This window comes from Mya arenaria, chromosome 9 (genome assembly GCF_026914265.1).
Source record: "Mya arenaria isolate MELC-2E11 chromosome 9, ASM2691426v1".
Lineage (NCBI taxonomy): Eukaryota > Metazoa > Mollusca > Bivalvia > Myida > Myidae > Mya > Mya arenaria.
The window spans coordinates 32698777-32721968 of NC_069130.1; the positions used below are offsets into that span (position 1 = coordinate 32698777).

Genomic DNA, 23192 nt, shown 5'->3' on the forward strand with positions numbered 1-23192 from the left:
AAAACTCATGGTAATTTCATTTGTATGCGGACATGTTGATTTATGTATTTGAAATAGCAGTCAGCATATCGCAATAAGAGCTTCAAATTTTAATTCAGAAATCATTCGTTTTGTGCGCTAAAATTGGCCCTTGTAATTAACGGGGGGGGGGGGGGGGGTAAAACTGTTTAATAACTGCTCCCTGACTTAGCAGGCATAAAGAAAAGGCCAAAAGCAAATTACTTAACTAAATACGCTGGCTATATTATTATACTTTAAGTGTACGAAAAGACAGCTAAATTGTTAATTGCAAAATTAAAGTTCAAATGAAATATTTATATTTTAAAATTATCTACCTACCTTAGATATAGTGATAAAGCTAACAATAGTGGTTATCTAATACATGTAAATACACGTTGATAATTAAACGAAATAGGGGATCATTCCAACTTTAGGGTTAATACTTCTAGAAAGAGAAGATGTGACGCCCGAATACCGGGTTCTGGGGGACGAAGGTGACATTAGGTTTAACACCAGGTACCAGCATCTTGAGGTCAAGTTGATTCAAAATTACTCAAATGGTCAAGAACCATATATTTTGCTACTAAGTGTTTAAATAAATTGACACATATTTAACGTTTTATGTTGAATTAAGATGACATAGACAAATTTTAAGGGAACTCTTATCACTTTTCTTAATCGAAAAAATAAAACATGCGCAAAAATTTTACGTTAAACAGAATAAAATTTAAAATACCGTCATATATATCAAGATACGGAATACACTATGTCTTAAGAATTACCGAAACTAACATCAAATTCACTTTAGCAAAAGAAATAAGTGAAATTTGAATGTTATATTTATATATATATAAAGCATACTGAGTGAACTGGTGGAAAATCGATCCCTACCATACATATTCAGGAGCTCAAACATATTGATGTATTCAGTCAACTTCTCGATACATGGGTACCCCATGTACCAATCGCTCTCAATAGCTCTAAACATGCGTATGGTTAAATTTCGCTGGAAGGATACAATCATCGATATATTAAATCATTAACGTCATGTCATCGATACAAGTTGACATGATTGAGTGTTTTCTACGCAGCTAACTTAATATTTAAGGATCCTTTTTGTAAATTTATTTTAACGAACGTTTTGGTTTAGTTTGTTTTCATTAAAAACAAGCAATGGTGATCGATGTGATAACGATAATTTTAACGTGTTTTGTAATCCACGTGACTACTGGAGGTTTAAATGGGTGTGGCAGCTCCCTTTTCCAATACCAGAAACATGTGCGTAGGGATTATGAACGGCCGTCAACTGAGGTGTTTGTTACAGAACAGGGGTTTGAAATATGTAAAACCTTGGATTCTAAGAAGCCTAAAGCGGAATGTTACAGTGCCAGGTAAATACCACAAGTGTGTACCCCCCCCCCCCCCCTTGCGTACCGAAAATCCCCTTTCTACTCGAATCCTGGGTTAAGACCACGTAAACGATTTTACTGCTTACAGAATAGTGCCTAATTCTTGGCAGAGTTTTCATACAATTTTCAAACGGACATCAAATCATTTGTTCTAAACCTTTGATGGGGTTTGTAATAGGTTGTAATTAATGATACTGGGGATAGCGGGGTAAATGGTTCGTGTATTTACCTTCATTGTGGCCGCGCAGTGCCGTGTGAATGCGGTGGTTATGTTTTTACGCCGAGAATAGCGGGGAATTGGGCCTAACATAAGATGTCCCGGTGATGTGGATGCATTTGGCGAGGATTTTACCCGCGGTTTGTCCCCGCAGGCTGGGGATTTACCTGGAATTGGCTGGACCGAAAGACAAAGTCCCCGCTATTCCCCGGACCGGGGGGAGGGGCGTGGTTAGAATTGACTGGTGCATTATAGTGAATATATTGAAGGAACGATGGAAATGATTGATTTGAGAGAAAAATGTTCAGTTTCGATCAATTTCATTTTTGGCTGTATCTATTTTACAAACTCACTGTTTCCTCTAACATTCCCAATTCATTGACTACACAAGACGAAACTATTGAATATTTCAATGTTTAAAAGAAATTTGTAAGATGTATAGCGCTTGGACAATGCTGTTACAAATACATACACATGCAACACAAACATTCGACAATACATTCTTATCCAAAATCGATATCCTCAATCATGCTACATGTATTTGCATTATAAACCATTGAAACATCACTACATCTGATTTTGTCTGTCAAAAAGTAATTTCCATAGTGTTTATAACGATATTCCAAGTTGCAACGCTGAATTACCAATATAAAGCAATATCGATGGACTGACCACTAAATTAGGTAAATATCATAACAAGTTCGTAATGACCAATGGAATTATCATACAGACAAAATTATTTCCCGCCTAATTCATTACATTCAAACGTCGGAAAATACATTTCTCATTACGAAGCTTTGCAACAACTAGGGAACAAACTACTCATTGTGGATATTGTTCAGTAATGATAGATGGATAATTCTTTATTTCCTCCTTTTGAAGAAGAGATTGAACATGGCATTGTATACATATACTACATAAACATAATTATAAGTGAGATCGAGTATATATACATATATACATGGAACATAGTTGTTGGACTTAATTGCATGTAATATATAAGACAATGGAAATAGAATTTCAATGTCTATAAGTACTTATGATTTAACAATACAATATAGATTAAAGGAAAATAATTGCGATAGTTAATTCGTGTTGCAATTTATACTATACATGGAATAACTCAGTGCACATTATGATTTTATAAAACTATAATTGTTTTTAATGCCAATAGCCTAATGCCTAATTGAGCCGAAAGCGAAAACGATTAGACAGTGATATGGAAATAATAATATGATCTGTGATAAATTATTAAGTCATCGTTATCTGATTTCATTGGCAAAAAATGTTTATTGCCAATTTCATGTTGTGTAATTGAGACGAAAGCGAAAGAAATTAGACAAATGCTTGGCTACGTATTTTACAATAATTTATAATAAATTATATTGATGAGTAAGAATTCTGACTTTCAGGCGTAATATTGACACAGTTGAACGCTGCGTGAATGTAATGTCCTAAGTCTGTTTTAGGAACACAAACGGTTTAACAAGTAAATGCGAATATCTTGTAATGACCTTATACAGAGATACCCGTAATTCGTCGGTAAGATTTAAGTATGTAAAACCGGAATACATCGCGACAATTTGCTTTCGAAATCTTAGCTTACAAAAGCTAGTAAACATATCATTTCATAACAAAGAATGCAGTTAACGCCAAAGTAAGTGTCGAATACTATCATTATTGATGCAAAAGAAAAGTATATGGTGCACGATGGATTCAGTTTACATTTTACAATGCGGGTAAATATTCACGTACGGTTTAGAAAACAGTACTATTTCAAAGTATTGTTTATATTTGATATATTTCATACACATCTTAAAATAACATTCAAAAAAAGGTATGAGTAAATATAGATGCTTCTTTATTAGTATTAGTTTGTACATCATGATTGGCCAACGTTCAAAATGTGGTTTAATGCAATCACATATCCAAAATCCTTAGGCATATCAGTAAATGACGAAAAAGATTATATTTCAATGATAACATGTTGGGTATGCATATGTCCGAAGGAAATTATGGTTGATAATATTGTTGCAATAGTTTAAGCCCGGAATTATAGATATTTTGGTTTTCCCAAACTAAACCTCCGGTATAAAAATATACCAAAAATATACACGCGTTACTTCCGAAACAATAGTCAATGATCTAGTACATGGATTTCAATAGTATGAAATTCACCTTTTATTTGTACCGGCATGTTATGTGAATTCCGGGCTTTATATATTCGTAACCGTTGTGTGGTTTTTAAAATGGGCAAACTCAACAATTGAGAGACAGCGACATAGATGGTTACGTTTAACATTTTAATCATGTAGAATTATTTGCAGTCGGTCTCATACCAGCTCGCATGAAAAAGTATAGGCTTTATTTGGGGAATACTGTGTTTGCCAACGCTGGGACCATCTGGTGTCTATTCCCTTTTTTATGTTATCTATCTAAATATTGAATAACTTGTAGTTACCTCATTATATTTTCAAGCTTTGCTGAGTTAAACATTGAGCTTTGTGGCCTGTTTCCAAAACTGTCGGAATACCGTTCGGCTGTTGACAAAAATGACCTTTAGGATAACGGGGATGAATGTTGCGGAACGTAAGTTGAACGATTGTGTTAGTCTTTTGTTGCCACCAACTTTTTAAAGGCATAATCAAGGGTCAGTCAAATGGCAAGGAATTTTGAAAGTAGTTTTATTTATCGTCGGTGGTGGAAACTCAGGACTGTCAGGATTGATTTTATTCAAAAATAAATGTTGTTTTTGAAATTGAATTGAAACAACTGACGACTCCACTCTTGCGAAAAGGTTTTAATCCTTCTGGTATATACGAGTACAGACGTATGTATATATAAAGACGCCAAGCTGTTTGACGAAATAACCAAATCAAGATACCGCATGGAAATGGAAGTAAAATATACGTGTGTACTGTATAGTAGAACGCTGAACAAGGGATGTCGTTGAACACTGATCTAGGGAGATCACTGCGAATAATATTGCATTTAACTTTTATGTATTTACAGGATTTCAGCAGTTATTCCGTATTCCAATATTGAACTTCGCAACATGACTAGCGCCAACGGAGACCCGTGTTTTATTATCCAGCTTTACGCAAGAGCGACATGTGGGTAAGTTTACTTATAATGCATAACATTTCCATCAAACACAATTGCAATGCCACGATGTATGACTGTTTTTCAGCGAAACATCGTCGGATACCCATGGCCGACACAAACCGTTACTTTGTATTCATCTGAGTAACGGACAACGTCAGCCGTTTGTATCCGACGACAGCAGCGAAATGAAATTAGTTTGAACAGCTCCATGTACAATGTATGGGGTTGTAGAAGTGTAAAATTGTACAAGTACACTTTACAAACTTAACATTTCAGGCTAAAGAACTGTGAAGTATGCCAGTTGGTGACCACGATACATTATTTGTACTCCTTCAACTACATCAAGTGTGCCTTGCAATTTGAACCGTTTGAAATTCCAACATACTGCTCATGTCAAAGTAAGAAATAAGATAAACGTTGGTCCCTGTCCACTTTCACTTCATATCCGTATTATATCACGCATTGCTGCATCGTTGCTCTATATGTTAGACGACGACATGCAAACAATAATATTCAACGGCATGAACCGTACTGTATTTGCTGTAACCAAGTTGATATTGAGGATGAGTACCATATTATGTGTATATGCTGATGTAATATAGTTACTAGCCGGAACAAATACACCATAATTATTAAGTACGCCCCACCCCACGTGTTTAAATACCACAAACTATGAAACTGTTAGCTGGTGTGAGTTGATTTAGCTCTACAAATCTATCAGAACAGTTCATTCTTTGCTTTCAAACGATTTCCAATTTCCAATACTAGAATGTTGATTTAAACATATTTTATTGCCTGTTTTCTTTCAACATGATTGGTATTTACAACAATGATATAGAGTATACAGAAAGCAAATGGGTTGGACACAAGTTCTAACAACAATAGTAACGTCTTTCTCGTACTAGAACGTTAATTTGTTAATTTGTTATAATCTTACACATGTTTATACAACAATAAATACTTTAAGATACCGGGTTATATATGCTTATTTTTCGAACATATCAAGTTCATATTTACACCTTTATTACATACACACACTAGTATTTATAATGATTTCTTATTAACCAATTCATTTTGTGTAAATCATAATACATGTACAAATCTGTGCTGTTAATATTTGTTCTGTTTTATTAAATTATACATAGGTGTCGACCATGATTTTGTGTTCCGACACAATGTTTGTTTTGTATTGATAAAAATACTGTAATTAAACAAAAAACAGAGCAATGTAAACACTTGTTATTCTGGTTTATTCTTAAACATACAATTGATATTGAGAGTCCCGTTCTGCAAGCATTGGTCAAATCCGAGCACTTGGGGATAATACCTTACAAAAGCGTAACACATCTCAGCCTGGACAATAGAAATGTAATCCGGGCAATGACTAGTCATCTTAGAACACGTGAATTTGAGATTTTTTGTCCACTTAACATGGATGTTATATGGTTTGTGTGCTGATGTAATTACTACTTTATTAATGACAAACACTACTCGTAGATGTTTAAGTCATTATTTCACTATGGACTAAAATTGTCCATTTAATATTGAAACTGTACATTGAAACTATTACAAAATGTTTTATATTTCTTTACTGTAAACTCTATCTGTAAATGTTATAGTTCGTATCTAACGATGCATTTTAAGAATATAATTCTACATGTCTTACCGTCGACCCCTGTCCAAAGGTTGTCATATTGGCCCGTTCCCTGTTACCATCCACACTGTTATACCAGCAAGTCAGCCGTACACTGTCACCTTTGGAATTACCAAGATGTTTGAACATATAAGTGATTCAGGTCAGTGATTCAATATAATTCAGTATATGGAGTATTCTCTCTATGAAGTTGAAAGTCAGGGGATCTCAATTTGTATCATAAACTGCATTTCCAGATACCAGATAACAAAAGTTAATATCTTAAATTACCTGATGTTAATAGTAGCTTAAGTGTTTAAATGATGCCGATTCCGAACTAAGCATTCGCATTTACATCGATATATGTTAATCCGTGTACCATGCAGGATTAATAATTGTGATGCGGGCTTTCAAGTGACCAATATCGAAAAAAGGGATAAAAGTAGGAGATTTTCCTTTGATAACAGTAGGGTAAAATAGGGACATTAAGGGCAAAAAGGAGAGATAGTAGAGCTCTTTATACTTAGGCGTTTGGATGCAAATAAATGACTGCTTAACCTATTCATCAATTGTGATGTACACGTAGTTATCATTGCTATGAAACCAGTGCCACAAGAGGGATTCAGCCACATGATGTGCAGATGAACCTTAAATGGGTGTCTCTGACTAATGATCATGCACCACTCCGATGGCATTATCATCATAGAACCTCTTGCAGCACAAGAGACCAACTGCATCAAACAAACCTTACAACAATTCTAGAAATGGTTTCTTATTAAAATCAAGATTTAGATAAATTTTCAAGAAAAAAATAGGGAAAAGCAGAGGCTAACAAAAAAGGAAGGGAACGGTAGTAAAAAGTGGCCTCTTGAAAGCCTGGTGATGTAACCAAAATGGTTCCAAATTGGTTATCTATTTAACAAACATTAACGAGTCCCATAGAGAGATAATCACGAGGGCTGACAACTACCACTGACAATTACCAGGGTTGACAATTGCAGTGTCGTTCAAGTGATGCCACATTGGCCGCCGATAGTCATAGTTATCTTCCAGTGCAACTCTCTCCCACACCTCTCTCTCCCGCTGTATGTCCAAGGCAGCTCTATATCCTGGTAAAAATAATTGGTTTTACAAAGAATAAACAACAGTTTACAACTAAGCAAGTTATTAACACGTTTTTATTTTGCATGTTTGAATAATAAAACAATTCGATTGGTGAGAATTAATTTTGGGATATATTTTGAGTTATCAATAACATGTTTGGCTTATTTCTTACCGAATAATAAACCAATAGTATTCAATTGGCCGAGTATTATTGCGTTTTATTTTTTACTTCTTAGTTCATCTTTGCATCCGTATGTTAAAGCTATCCTTTACATATCGAGTCTGCAGTTGTCTAATACAACTATCCTACTATAACACCAAACAACGTTTGGTGAGGATAATGTGGCTATAACTGTTTCCCCATACATGGTACCAATGACGGTAGCCACAACAGACATTAGTAGCGATGTTCGAATATTTGCGTTATCATTGTTGTCTAATCACGTCGCGTGTCTCTCGTTGAGGGTCTGGTGGGCTTTGATCGATATCCCTTTAAACAAGTCCATATACATGTATAATGGGGCTGATGAGTTTTGTCCTGTAGTTTCATTTAAATTGTAATTAGTTCCATACCTAAACTGTGCATGTGAAGGTAGATATCAGTAAGATGTATTGGTCGAGGAAGCATTAGACCCGTACACCGTCCGGAACACCCTCCTGACACTGGATTGGATTGGCGGAGACCGGGAATATGTATCTCGTTTTGACCAATCTGGACATTTCCAATGTCGTATGGGCGGAGCGATGAGGTCACATGCAAACGCATTCCCGATTGATCTTCAAGATAATTACAATACGTATCATTTACCATAACTATCACGATGTCGGCTTAATATAATAGTACTTCGGATATGTAAACATTTAATACTCGAGTAGTAAATTAGGACTCGTGTATTTGGAAGATCCATCGAGTACTCGGGTACTCTTTGTCATTCATAATTCAAACTAACGACAGTATCGAAACCATGGATAAAAAAAATCACGAGACCATACATTAACGTCTGATTAAAACAACAAACTGTACCTGTTAGATCGGCTCTCTTGTCAGGATTGTTCCAATGTATCTGTAGAAGGATATATTTGAACGCGCCTTTCCCTATCCGAACCCCAGCATTGGAAGGCATCTCTATATCCCCAACCATTCCCATGTCCCATTTCACCAACCACGATCTGCATCGGTTGTCTATTCCGCCACAGGGGTGTGGACCCTTGGTAAACAATGTTTACAACTTTACAGATTTGGGTATTCCGCCACAGGGGTGTGGAGTCCCTCGATAAACAGTGTTTACAGATTTAGGTAGGTTAGATTTTAATTTTCAATACCAGTGAAATGATCAGTCGACCTTGAAGGTATTGACACGAGTCTTGTGCGCAACACATCCTCATGCTATGGTGATTGATCGCGTCTGTTATTAAAAATCCAACAATGAATAAGAAAGATATGGACCGGACAAAACTGCGGATGGACGGACTGACGTGACGACATTTCACTTTGTGCAGCGGGGAATGAAAAAAGTATTAATTTCATTTGAACCCCATTTCTTCAATGACTACCCACCTCATCCATGTCAAAGCCGCATCCAAAAAACAGCTAACACGGCGGACAGACGGACTAAAGTGACTAAGTGCGTGATTCCTGTATATCCACTCTTTGACTTTGATAAAAATGAAACCCTTCCATGACTACGAACCTCATCCATGTCAAAGCTGCACCCGAATAAAAGCATGTGATGAATGGCAGAACTGTTAATGATTGGTTCAAATTTTGTCACGTGTAGTGGTCTATCATCTGGAATCTAGAAAATATAGTTTTTAAGTATGATGTTTGACCCAAAATAAAGTTTCCTGAACGAATTTTATTATCACACAAACACATGCTTATATTTATACTTAATATATATGTTTTCACGTGTATATAGACTCAACAATATACATTATCACCTGGAACTGCTGGCAGACATAGTACGTTTCAACTGCAGGAATTTTCACGTATTCCAACAGTATGTCGATCGAAGATGTGATGGTACTTTCCACTGCCACCACAGAAACAAGAAGACTGCTCAAAGCCACCAAACTGTAAGACGATTGTGTAGTTGTTTGAGTTAATGTTTTATAATTTCAGACGTTCTAATAGAATTTTAAAATGAACAAAAACTTAGTGATATTTGCATATATATTAGCTATTGTTACACAAATACTCATGAATTTATACATTGCACTGAGCAAGCCTCACGATATATCATAAACTTAAGTCGAAACTTGTTATGTAGAAGTCGTCGAGACCTCCGAAAATACTTCAACATAGCGAACATTCGAAACATTCTAAATAAAAAAAAATATGTTAGGAAATGCGTGAAATTTGATCGCAGGGACTGAAATATGACTTTGTTATACCAAAAAATCGTCTTAGGAAAAAGCCGACGGTAGCGAAATTATTTGTATAAAAAACAGACGAAATATATTCGGGACCGGGAAATAAGTTGGACACAACCAGAAAATCGAGAAATCAGAGATCAACAGAGCGGGTTTCAACTGTTTAATATTAATAATCAGCGAGTTGAGTACATCTTATTCCTTATTGAACAAGCGTATAACAGAGTTATACATACCTCTTCATTGAAAGTATGGTATCCTATATAGAAAACAACAAAGGACAATGTGTTTATTAATATTCACAGTTTAAGCATTTGTATTCAATATGCTGCCATCTTATCAGTTATTTTAGTCCCGCCTTCATTTGTGTATAAGAAGATAATTATGAGATAAGACATGTTCTCCTGATATTCACAGTGCAATCAAGTCCAAATAACAACAGAATACGTCACTTATTAGTTGAGACAATTGTGTGCACAAATTTCGTGTGTGGATCCAAACAATGAATGTTTATTTAACCGTAACGGTCATTGCGGTCTCACCCGGCGACCGATGGAATTGCGGAAACTACGCGATATTTCTTAGTTAATTAGGTTGTACCAGTATATATATATATAAGCAACCAAACATACAAATAAATATCAGAGTATAAAAATAATCAAATCAGTTTGTTAACAAGTTATATATGAAACAAATATCTCATGCCAAGCAGCATTTCACCACCAACTCTTACCCCAGTGCAAAATATGTAAGGCGTTTAAAAAACACTGCGATTTTCATGTCCCTAACGGGATTCCATTTATTTAGCATAACATATTCACATGTTTATTTACGGTGCGAAAACCATATGGAAACAGGTACTTTTATAAATATGTATTGATATAGAATAAACAGGATAAAACCGACCTCAACGGGCAATCAGAGTTCGACAAATACAGTCATTTGTTTGCAAGTGGGATTCAAATTTCTATTCATTTCTGTAAAAAATATATTAAATAAAGCCTTAAGCTACCAGGGAACGACATGTTGATATTAGGGATTTTCAAATGGGCATTTCGGAAGATGCGCCCGAATTTGAAATTTCCATAAAGATGCACTCTTACTCCCAAATAATATTTCCCAAAATTAATAAAGTTGTTTAAATATATCAAACAGGTAGAAAAAATGTAAAAAAAATGGTTCTTATGAGGGAAACCGAGTTTATTTGAAATAAAGTTGCAGAACACACGGTATCATACCTTATGAGACCATAGTAATTCATAGTAAATCTTCTAGCATTCACCAATCATTTAATATTATTGCGTTTCAGCCATTAAATACATGGTTACAATCTTGTTATCTGTAAGTAATATTTTCCATAAATGCGTTATTTAGTAAGTAGTTAAAGGTTTATCTCTCAAAATTTATGTTTGTTATACATGTGTATATTTTGATTTTGAATAAGAGTGTCACTTAAAAGTATGAAGGCAGGCCGATAATACATAATTTTACATTACACCTTATATTACATCTATGATCAATAATAGCATTGCTCAAGGAATATTTCCTAACAATCTTAAGGAAGCAAGACTTATACCATTTTAAAGCTGGTAACAAAGACGATCCAAGCAATGACTGTCCAATATCAATTCTTCCAACTATATCAAAAATATTTGAGCGACATATTGCAACACAAGTAGAGTCATATTTTGAGAAAACTGATATTATACATAAAACGCAGTCTGGATTTAGGAACACCACTCTTGTAATACTGTCCTAATAAGATTAATAGATGTATGATTAAAGGATATCGATAGTGGTAAATTGGTGGGAACAATATTTTTAGATTTAAGAAAGGCTTTTGATCTTGTAGAACACGAAATACTTCTCCACATATTAAAGTTGTAGATTAAAATTGTTTAAATCATATCTTGAAAACAGGACACAAATGATAAAAGTTGGAAAATTACAATCTGAGATACTACCCATCACATCTGGGGTGCCTCAGTGGTCCATATTAGGGTCACTGCTTTTTATTCTTTACATAAATGTTATTTCGTTTATGTATCCTGCCCATATTTGACTTCTGTTGTACGGTCTTGGCCAAAGGAACAAGTCAGTATGTGAATAAGGTAAATACACTACATAAAGGAGTTGCAAAATAATACTTAATAAACCGATGCGAACACCATCGGCAGAGTTATTCCAAGAATTAAAATCGCTGAGTTTTTCAGACCGATGCAAATACCACTGTGCTGTCCTGGTATATAAAATTATGAATAACAAGGGCCCATCATATTTGGCAGATATTGTAACTTTCTCTGACAATAAAACATACCAGTTAGGATCAGTATCAAACAAGGATCTTGTCTTACAGATAACACCTCGTACTAAATACATGGAAACATCATTCACAAATTATAGCCAAAAAATATATGGAATGACATTCCTTTACATATACGTACCTTGAAAACCCTTAAAAAGTTCAAAGGAAATAATAAGCTTCATTTATTGTCTGAATGATAAGTTATTTGCATGTTCTTTAACATATGTATATGTTTAATTTATAGTCATGTCTGAGTGTCTGTCAGTGAATGTTTAAGTTTGAATGCATTTATTAACAGAATGTTTAATAATTTTATTTGTAAATGTATCTTTCTATTTTTAACATTGACAGGTGACCTATGTTCAAGAATAATGCTTTTTTTTGTTTCTTTACTTTGAAGGCCATATTGAAAATTAGAATATATGTTCTCATATGTCTAAATGTGTAAACTTCGGTAAATAAAGCGTTCATTATTATTATTATTAGTAGTAGTAGTAATAGTAGTAGTAGTAGTAGTAGTAGTAGTAGTAGTAGTAGTAGTAGTAGTAGTAGTAGTAAATTAATGTTTTGTCGCTGCCTCAGCTCAGTTCACCCTATTAAAAGTAGCACAAAATGGTTTCCCAGTTTTTAGTGTGTATATTTAGCATGGGAATGTCACATGATTAGTACAGATACATATACCGATGATTTTGTTAAATGTACTGGGATTTACATGGTAGACTATAAGTATATTCCATGGTCGAGAGTGTAAGATAGGTTCATCCCAATCCGAGCTTAGGGTGTTTTGCGGAGACGAGATTTATCGAGGGTTCGGATGAACCTTTCTTACACGAGCGGCTATGGTAGATGTTTTTTCTCCCACCTCCGTTTAACAAAATAAAGCAAAATTGCATTTTTTCGCTGAAACTCTTTTGTGCGTAGTGAAAAAAATAAATGCGTATCGATATTTTATAATTCGTGGTTGTCATCGGTATGCGCGCAGTGATTCAGATTATGTTAATAGTCAAATCGGTTTTTAAATAGTTCTGAGGAGAGTGAAGCATTATTTCTTGAAAGGTGTGTGAAAACTTTTTTATGGTCACATTTGAAGCGAGAAATAATTATTTAGCATTCTAAATATTGCCACAAGACAAGGTTTCTATGATGCTACACACAATAGTCTTCAACAAGGGAGTTAATTACAATGTGATAACCATTAAAAAGGAGTTTCATACGGGCAATTGTTTTATCTTTGCCCTCGGGCAAGATAAGAATTTCTAGCATGGTTAAATTTTTGGATCTACTTATCTGAGGTAGGAGAAAAGTATTTCCAGCATGGCCAAATGTTTGAATCTACTTATCTGAGGTGGGAGAAAACTATTCTCTACAAAAGAGTCTGTCTTTATTATGTCCACAATATGCACCGGTGATCTTTTCATACACATAGGTCAAGTACAGTTCGTCGCTGTCTCAGCTGAGTTTCCCAGGTTATAGTACGTATATTTAGCAAGTGAAAGTCACGTGATTAGTACAGATAAATTACCGACGCTTTTTTCAAATTTACTGGAATTTACGTAGTAGACAAACAAATGAAGTTTCAAATACTTGTGTCGTAAGCGATCTGATATCTCAGAAAGTAATATGTAATGCGTTGTAATTATCTTTTGTTCTTGCAAATGTATCATCTGGTGTCTTTGACTGAGTACCTTCAAAGAATACAAGTATACATTAAAGGATATTTTGAATTACGTCTGATTAAATGACAAAATTTTACTCTACGAGCACCTGATTATTACTGATTCGTCCAATTAACGATTTGATTTTAATAAACAAATCAGTAGTCCGTGCTCTGTCATTGCTCGTTAAACAGTATCTACGTATAGACAAACGTAAATCAGTGGTTTATAGATGACATTGTCGTAAGTGTATACACCAATGAGATGTTAACCACAATAAACTTATTAGTACGCACCAGGAAACGTCAATGGAACTCACATAGCATAACGTTTACGTAATTTACGTTGAAAAATTTACATATGCGCATGCGCAGATTATTAATTATTATCGCTACAATATTATATAAAGACAACGGTGTCTAGTCTAAACAAGGACATTAGTATCATCACGTTAAGAACTAAGTGACTAAGTGTAAGACAATGGCATCTAAACTTCTCGTCGCACTTCTCGTTTGTACTCTCCTGGCTGTATCCATCACATCTGTTGAAGGTAAATATGCATTCGATTGAATACAAATACTCAAAACACATATCTAAAGTTATTTTTTGAAACCATTATCTATTATCAACTTTAGCATTAGCATTTTTTACCAGTAAAACTAGTAGAAATACAACAATTGTTTGTGTGAATAAATGATTTGTGTTATTTATGATTGCTACTTATTGGAGTCTTTCAACATGCTAACTGTTTATACTGAGAATACTAGCATTTGGGAAACGCTCACAACTAACAAACGTTCAGCGTTTAATATGTATATTGCGAGTACAAACTATTGTTAACGCTAACGTGAATGCTGGGTCCAGTAGCAAGGCTTGCCATGAGAGAGGGACTTACCATTTAACTCATCAATTGCCAATAATCAATGTTCGATAATTAACGTTATGACATCTGAGACACAAATTTAACTAGTTGAACAGTTTGTTTACTGATCTCAATGCTTACTAAATGATCTCAATGTTTACATACGGATATCAGTGTTAACATACTGATCTCAGTGTTTTGTGTCATCTCACAATTGATGAGTTTTGTCTCAGTTTAGAACTTTTATCAATATACTTGAATATGCTCCATTCGACTATGATAAATTGTGTTTTGTTATACGTTATTTTCACGCTCTTTTGAACACCCATGTTAGCTGACGTATTAGTAATATTAAGTTACTAACGTAATTGACGATCATAGCAAAGCAATAAAGGAAACAGTATTTGAATTGATCATATTCGTCACGCAATGCTTTTCAATTCATGTTTGTGTCTATCAGAGATGCAAACGAATGGTAACATAGATATTCGAATATTCAGTATTTTTTAATGGTGTAACTCATGCAATTCTTTTAGTATGCAGATTATTGGCATTACAGTTTCTGGAGGCATATAACTTCTCTGTCATGTACAAAAACTGTATCCGATTTGACAATGAACGGGAATGCTCGTTTAAGTCCAGACCTCACCATTTGAATAGAAAACGATTTTTGTACCACGACTTATTGTATGATAACGACAATCTAATGTGTTTTGTAGGAATATGTTACCAATACCATTGCGCGCGGCAATGTCACCACCGGCGCCCGTTTTACGACGAGTACGCCTTTAAGTACCTGTGGCCGCACGTGTGTGGAAAGGTTGCAGTAGAGAGGTTCAACATGAAGGCATGCTGTAGGACCTTTGGACGGTATTAACATAGGTACGTTTACCATTTCTACTATTATCGGTCATAAATAATAATGGCCATTTGACCTTCCGATTTATTTGTAGAACATACATTCATTGTCCGCCTCAACAATAGACTAGTAACAATTAATATTGGATACATGTGCATCATTAAAGCTAAAGCTGTCCGAATACATCACTTGCTGTAGATCACCAACCCGTTTATAACTGCGAACTTGATTTTAGCTATATAAACATCTAACAATCAATTATGATATCATCATCAATGTTAAATATTGGGTTTGACTGAAATTTGGAATAACAGAAAAAGGGATCAAATCTGGTATGGCTTAACACGTGAACCCTTTAGTATCGCTGAAATCAATATCAAATACGTCTTTACATGGATCGGAAACTTTAAAAATAGTTGTGTTTTGTTGAAATTTTCAGGAAGGGATTTTTTATAGCATATTATGAACTAATTGGTCGAAAGTGTGTATAGCATAGAAATATATATGCCTCTTCTTTGGAACTATTACGATATCTTGCAAATCCTTGTTTACATATTGTGATGAATATTGTAAAGGCAAATGATTTTGGCAACCTGGCGTTGCACTATTTTCAGAGTATGAAGACAGTTTTAAAAAAATGACCCCCATAATAAAAGACATTAGTTTATATAATGGTAAAATGACGTTGCGCTTGTCCAATCAAAATGCAGAGGGCGGTTTTATTATTATTTAAATGGCATGTATGTCGCTTTGTACTTCATTATGTTTTGGCAGCTCTTGGTTGTCATTTAACCATACTACATGTACTTTGAAATTGCAAGAAAGGTGATTTTTCCGTCTGTTATACACTAGATAACTTTTGGTGTAAAAATCATTTATATGTATCAAAATGACGAAAACAGATATAACAGATGACTATCGACTGAGTTTTGCAGATGTATCAATATTAAGGCTTATTTATAGCATCATGAGTGTTGAGGCTACTTACTCTACATGCCTAGGGACAAAACATTGTTTTCAATATATATTTCTACTGTGATAAGTTTGTTTTTCTATAAAACAAACCTATGAGGTCGGAGATGTTTTCCGTAATTCAGTGATCAATTACTCTGTTTCAGGTATTCTTCAAACCAAAGCCACCAATCCATCTTTAACGCATTTGTTATTCCCATAAATACGTTGGGGAAGTCAATGACGCATTTATCATTTTTATTTATAAATGAAATGTTTTGTTATTTAAACTAAAATAAAACAAAAAAACAGCCGCCATTGTGTTGTACATGTATCGGTATTGTTAGGCAGTGTTATCCTTAATCTAGTCACTAACAAAGATTTCCTTTCCCTGCCTTTCATTATTCACTACCAATGATAAGCAATATTGAGGGATTTATTTTAGCAAGCTTTGAAATACACTTAAATTCAAGTGTGTAGCATTGTACCAGAAGAGCTGACAACAAAATTCTCAGTTATTCTTAACTGGTCAGATAGAACTTTGGTTATTCGACCTTCGGAGTGAAGCAGTTCAATTTTTGCGAGGTACGCCTGCTCTATTTTCTGTAGATCGTCAATATTGCTGTCCATCTACGTAAAACTTATGAACAGAATATTGAAACACGATTATCATTGGCCCATACCAAAATGCAAACGCCAAGTTAATATTAGGGTTCATTTTAACCATCTACCGATAATTGAGGGAGCGCAGCGAGGCCATTGGCCGAAAATGCACGCACCCTTTTCTGTAGATCGCCAAAATTAACTCCAACTATTTTGGTGGTCGCACTTATTTGACCGAAAATAAAAAGATAAACCGCCAATACGATAATTTCATTAAATGAGTGTCGGTCGATTGTTAATTGTCGCGGCTTTGTGAATAAGTAATGAAATTGATCGATCTTTGTACAAAAAATGGAAAATCACCGAACAATGAACGTTTATTGTCCCTTTCGTTTTCAAGTGACACTCTTATTCAAAATCAATACAAACACATGTATAACAATCATAAATTTTGACTGATAAACCTTTAACTACTTACTAAATAATGCATATATGGAAAATATTAATTACTGATAACAATATTGTAACCGTGTATTTAATAGCAGAATGCGCAAAAAATATTAAATGATTGGTGAATGCTAAAAGAATTACTGAGATATACTATCGTCCCTTGAGGTAGAAGTACCGTGTTTTATGCTCATTTCTTTAAAATAAACTCGGTATCCAACATAAAAACCATTGTTTTCGACATTTTTTCATCCTTTTTGGAATATTAATTGTGGTAAATCTTATTTGGGAGTAAGAGTGCATCTTTAAAATCAACAAACTGTTGATATTCAGCTTATGAGAATTATCTTGGTATTTAAAGTACAGAACATTACTGGGATTACCTCGCAATGAGTTTATTCATAATATTCAACAAAAGCTTGCATATTTTTTTGGTACTGAAATTGCTTGATTGGTTGTATATTTTAAAGATCTTTTATTTGAAGTGTAACATTATACGGTAATGAATTAATTCCTCCCGCTATTTATAGTTCACCTTGTATGATAAGGCCGGCCAGCCAACACAGGCGGTCAGTTTATCTCTAGCAGTCAGAGCTGTACCATCCTCACCAATATCATATGTATCAATAATAAATAGTTAGAACACATGCAGTCGTTCTTCATAACATAACATGGTGTCAGAAAAGAACTCATCGCTCATATAGTATTAAATGTGGATTATTTTAACATTGGATCGTTAATTAATAGATTAAGCATCTAATAAACTGTTCACTGTGAGAATGGAGTTAAGTGGTGTTCCAACACCGTGCATGGATTGGAATAGCTCAAATCTTCCGGAAGCTTGGAAGAAGTTCACAGAGCACTGTGAGCTTATTTTTAAGGGTCCACTTAAAGGGAAGGATGAGGATGTACACATCACCTATTTGCAACTTTGGATGGGTGAAAAGGGTCGGGACCTGTACAAAACACTAGAACTGTCAGCGTCCGACAGAGAACATTTGTCAGCAATTTGTGAAGCGATTACAAAACACCTACAGCCGACGATCAACCCCGTTTTTGCACGATATCGTTTCAACAATATGACACAGGGAGAACTTTCTTTCGAAGAATTCTTGACCAAATTGAGAGTAATGGTGAAGGATTGCAATTATAAGGACAGTGAAGACATGATCAGGGATAGGATTGTGTTTGGAATAGTATCACAAAAAATCCGAGAAAAACTCATTAATATGGGAGAAAATTTGACCTTGAGCAAGGCTATTCAAATATGTCAAAGCTTTGAATATGCTCAAGCACCACTGCGCGAAATGCAGGCACCATCGCAAGGAGCAGCCGTTAATGTGGTTCGTTCAAGAAGGGTTACTGGTCATAACACCTCAGGCCAGCCTGGTCACAATTCCTCAGGCCAGTGGAAGCAGAGAAGACAACAGCGCGTCACTTTGGGAGAAGACGTTACCCGGACTTGCCAAAATTGTGGGCGGAAACACCAACAACAACACCAGTGTCCCGCAAAGGGAAAACAATGTCACAAATGTCAAAAATGGAACCATTTTGCATCAGTGTGTAGAAGTGTAAATGAAGTTATTGACAATAACAATTCTTGTACTCATGATTTCAAGGATTTAGTGATTGACAATGTGGAGTCCACTGTTAGGAATGGGCAGGTATTTGCAGAGTTCAAGGTAGGTCCTTCCAATTTGTCCGTACAGTTCAAGATTGATACTGGTAGCCAAGTCAATATATTGCCATACAAAACCTTTAGAGACATAGGCATAAAGTCAGTTCTAGAAGCCTCACATTCAAAGCTTTCAGCCTATGACGGAAGCACGTTAAATGTAAAGGGATGCATTACTTTGAGGTGTAATCATCCTGGAACTGGCCAAACAAAGGATGTTTACTTTCATGTAGTTGACACACATTCAAGTCCTTTGCTAAGTCTCCAATCATCCCTTGACTTTGAACTCATAAATCTCACATACACAGTTATGTCAGATTCCCAGGTCAACCCCCTCACTAAAGACATGGTATTAAAGGAATACAAGGAAGTGTTTGATGGCATTGGTCTGCTAGCCGGTGAATGTAAGATTCACATTGATCCCACTGTCCAGCCTGTGGTGCATCCCCCAAGAAAGGTCCCTATAGCATTACAAGAAAAGGTCAAGGATGAGTTACTCCGCATGGAGTCATTAGGTGTCATCGAAAAGGTCAATGAACCCACTGACTGGGTTAGTTCAATGGTCGTTGCCGAAAAAGCCAATGGCAAAATTTTTGGCGTATATGTCTGGATCCGCGTGACTTGAATAAGGCCATTCAACGTCCACATTACCCTTTAAGAACTCTGGATGATATATTGCCTCAGCTTTCAGGCGCAAAGTACTTCACAAAGCTTGATGCTAGGAGTGGTTATTGGGCATTGAAACTTGAGAGAGAGTCATCGTTCCTTACATGTTTTAACACCTTATATGGAAGGTACCGATATGTCCGAGTTCCCTTTGGTCTGAAGTCAAGCGGTGATCTTTTTGTGCAAAAGATTGATGCTTGTCTCGAAGGTCTAAGTGGCGTAGCTGTCATCGTGGATGACATACTAGTGTATGGGTCATCTAGAGAGGAACATGACTCCAATCTTAGAGCAGTCCTAAAGAGGTCTCATGATGAAGGAATTCGTTTTAACGAAACCAAACTCGAGGTCGGGGTATCAGAAGTAGACTACTTTGGTCACCTTCTCACATCAGATGGTTTGAAAAAATCAACCTCAAAGACAGAGGCTATACAGAAAATGAAGCCACCCAAAAATAAATCAGAACTTGAAACCATATTAGGTATGGTAAACTATCTGTCTAGATTTGCCCCAAACTTGGCAGATGTAACAGCCCCTCTGAGACAATTACTGTCTAAAGAAGTTGAATTATGTTGGGAAACTGCACAAAGTGATGCATTTGACAAAATGAAACAAATCATCACAGACCCGAATCAGGTTTTATCCTATTATGACAAAAGCAAGCCATTAACATTGCAAGTTGATGCCTCCAAGTTTGGTCTCGGAGCAACAATAATGCAAGACGGGAAGCCACTTGCATATGCATCAAAATCACTCACACAAACTGAGGTCAATTACGCACAAATTGAGAAGGAAATGTTTGCTATTTTGTTCGGCTGCAAGCGGTTCCACCATTTTGTTTATGGTCACAAAGTCAACGTGCAAACTGATCATTTGCCGTTAGTTTCTATTTTCAAAAAATCAATAAACACAGCTCCTGCACGATTGCAGCGTATGCTACTACAGCTACAGAAATATGATCTTGACATCAAACATTATCCATCCAAACAAGTACCAGTTGCAGACACACTGAGCAGGAACTTTCTAAATGAAACGTTCCCTGAATTGTCACAAGGCATGGACATGCAGGTACACATGGTTATGTCTCATTTACCTGTATCTGACAGAAAATTGAATGAATTGAAGGACAAAACAAGTCAAGATGAGACTTTAGTATTGTTGAAACAGACTATACTTCAAGGTTGGCCAACCTCTAGAAAAATGTGTCCGTCCCAGATATTGCCCTTCTGGAATTTCCGTGATGAGTTAACTTCTATTGATGGGTTAGTCATGAAAGGAAATAAAATAATCATCCCCAAATCAATGCAGTCTCAGATGCTTGAACTCATTCACACAGGTCACATGGGAGTTGAGAAATGTCTCAGAAGGGCCCGGGATGTTATGTTTTGGCCAGGAATATCGGCTGATATTACCAATCTTGTGTTAAAATGCAACACCTGTTTAAAACACAGAAACTCAAACCCAAAAGAGCCATTAATTCCCCTTGAGATTCCTGATTATCCATGGCAAATTATAGGCACTGATCTATTCACCTGGGAAAACAGGAACTATCTTCTGATAGTGGATTACTATAGCAGGTATTTTGAGGTCAAGGAATTGCCCAATATGAAAAGCACCACGGTCATAAACAGAATGAAAGGCATAATGGCCAGATGGGGAATTAGTGAGAAGGTTATATCTGATGGTGGTCCCTGTTATATCTCTCAGGAGTTCGCTGATTTTGCAAAAGAATGGGATTTCAATCACCAGACAATTAGTCCCTATCACAGTCAATCAAACGGTCTAGCTGAGAAATATGTGTCAGTTTGTAAGAAACTCGTTACAAAGGCTAAGGACGCTGGGCGTGATCCTTTTATTGGCATATTAGAATACCGGACCACCCCTCTTGAGTCAGGGTATTCCCCTGCGCAGTTAAACATGGGCAGACAATTGCGCTCTATCCTCCCAACATCTAAGGAAAATCTGATGCCTAAGGTGATATCTCCTAATTTAGTCAGGCAGGGTATTCAAGATAGCAAACAGAAGGGGAAGAAATATTATGACAGACAAGCAAGGTCACTAGAGCCCTTAACATATGGAGAAAATACAATGATCCAACAATTAAATAAAACTTGGAGACCAGCCACTGTAGTTGGCAAGTTAAATGAAAGATCATACACTGTTCAGTGCCCAGATGGGTCTATGTACACACGAAATAGGCGGGATCTATTAAAGACCAATGAGCCCTGCCAGGGTCAATTTGCAGAGCCAGAAATACAGGAAATGCCTTTAGGTCAAACACCTACCCAGACTGACATCAAAGATTCGGAAAGCCCTCTAATTGGCAGTACTTCCTCTCCATGTATCAATCACAATCTGTACGTGACCAGGTCAGGAAGGGCCGTAAAACCAAAAGTAATTGAATCCATGTGATGTTCATTTCGCTTGTAAGCTGATTGAATCACTTATCTAAATTAGTTGTTTGATGTTTAAATTAGTCTGACAACCTTTAATAAATTTCCGATGAAATTCAAATCCTGCTATTATAACCCTAACATTGAATAACTCTTTCTCTTTTCCTCTATAAATAAATATAAATAATTTGATATCAAATCACATATATATCTATTGATAATATCTTTTGTTTGTAAAGAAGGGAGATGTAACATTATACGGTAATGAATTAATTCCTCCCGCTATTTATAGTTCACCTTGTATGATAAGGCCGGCCAGCCAACACAGGCGGTCAGTTTATCTCTAGCAGTCAGAGCTGTACCATCCTCACCAATATCATATGTATCAATAATAAATAGTTAGAACACATGCAGTCGTTCTTCATAACATAACATGAAGAAAGAAACGTAAGTGTTTAATTCGTATTTGAATATTGTAACATGAAAACAAAATCTTTAATAAAACTGTTTTCAAAAAAAGAAAATTATAAATCGATCACGAACGCAGAGAGCCGGGATCCCCGGGATGTGCACTGAGTACGACCCACTAGATCGTGAAATATAACCGCAAAACGTTTTATAAGATAAGATAAGATAAGTTTTATTTTGAGCCGGCAAGATACAAACAATACTATACAAGCTCATGCGAGCTTTTGAACCGACTATTTATAAACATATATATGGTATAACAAGTGTATAAAAGCTTAAAGTAAATGGTATATTTAAATTGGCATATTATTTAAGGTGTTATACAGTTATTGATAATAAATAAAAACTTAAAAATCAAAGGTGGTATATAAAGTTAATCAAAAGGTACTCTAACATACAGACATGGACTAAAGTATTCAATTAGGTAACATAAATATGAATGATAGTTACCAAGTTACGGTACATGTTAT

At 35.6% G+C, this 23192-nt stretch overlaps 2 protein-coding genes and 1 long non-coding RNA gene across 3 annotated transcripts; 2 read left to right on the forward strand and 1 right to left on the reverse strand.

Moving 5' to 3' along the window:
• Positions 1-1023: 1023 nt before the first annotated feature.
• On the forward strand, positions 1024-5958 carry LOC128203500 (uncharacterized). Its single transcript, XM_052904933.1, has 3 exons — positions 1024-1391; positions 4639-4743; positions 5008-5958. The coding sequence occupies exons 1-3, from the start codon at positions 1174-1176 to the stop codon at positions 5138-5140; spliced, it is 456 nt and encodes a 151-aa protein (XP_052760893.1). The 5' UTR covers positions 1024-1173; the 3' UTR covers positions 5141-5958.
• A 2-nt stretch (positions 5959-5960) lies between these two features.
• Positions 5961-10186, reverse strand: LOC128203499 (dopamine beta-hydroxylase-like). Its single transcript, XM_052904932.1, has 8 exons — positions 10078-10186; positions 9410-9542; positions 9160-9264; positions 8493-8676; positions 8042-8245; positions 7348-7473; positions 6398-6486; positions 5961-6084 (listed from the first exon to the last, which is right to left on the reverse strand). The coding sequence occupies exons 1-8, from the start codon at positions 10083-10085 to the stop codon at positions 5971-5973; spliced, it is 963 nt and encodes a 320-aa protein (XP_052760892.1). The 5' UTR covers positions 10086-10186; the 3' UTR covers positions 5961-5970.
• Positions 10187-14193: 4007 nt separating this feature from the next.
• On the forward strand, positions 14194-16787 carry LOC128203054 (uncharacterized). The gene is made up of 3 exons (XR_008255851.1): positions 14194-14351; positions 15383-15545; positions 16641-16787. It is a non-coding gene; the product is annotated as an uncharacterized LOC128203054 (long non-coding RNA).
• The last annotated feature ends 6405 nt before the right edge of the window (positions 16788-23192 follow it).

Coding starts and splice junctions, on each gene's coding strand:
- LOC128203500 (XM_052904933.1), top strand. CDS start 1,174: ATGGTGATCGATGTGATAACGATAATTTTAACGTGTTTTGTAATCCAC. Junction 1,392..4,638: donor GCGGAATGTTACAGTGCCAG/GTAAATACCACA, acceptor ATGTATTTACAG/GATTTCAGCAGTTATTCCGT. Junction 4,744..5,007: donor TACGCAAGAGCGACATGTGG/GTAAGTTTACTT, acceptor TTAACATTTCAG/GCTAAAGAACTGTGAAGTAT.
- LOC128203499 (XM_052904932.1), bottom strand. Junction 8,677..9,159: donor GCAGCTTTGACATGGATGAG/GTTCGTAGTCAT, acceptor TTGTTTACCAAG/GGTCCACACCCCTGTGGCGG. Junction 8,246..8,492: donor CAAGAGAGCCGATCTAACAG/GTACAGTTTGTT, acceptor ATTATCTTGAAG/ATCAATCGGGAATGCGTTTG.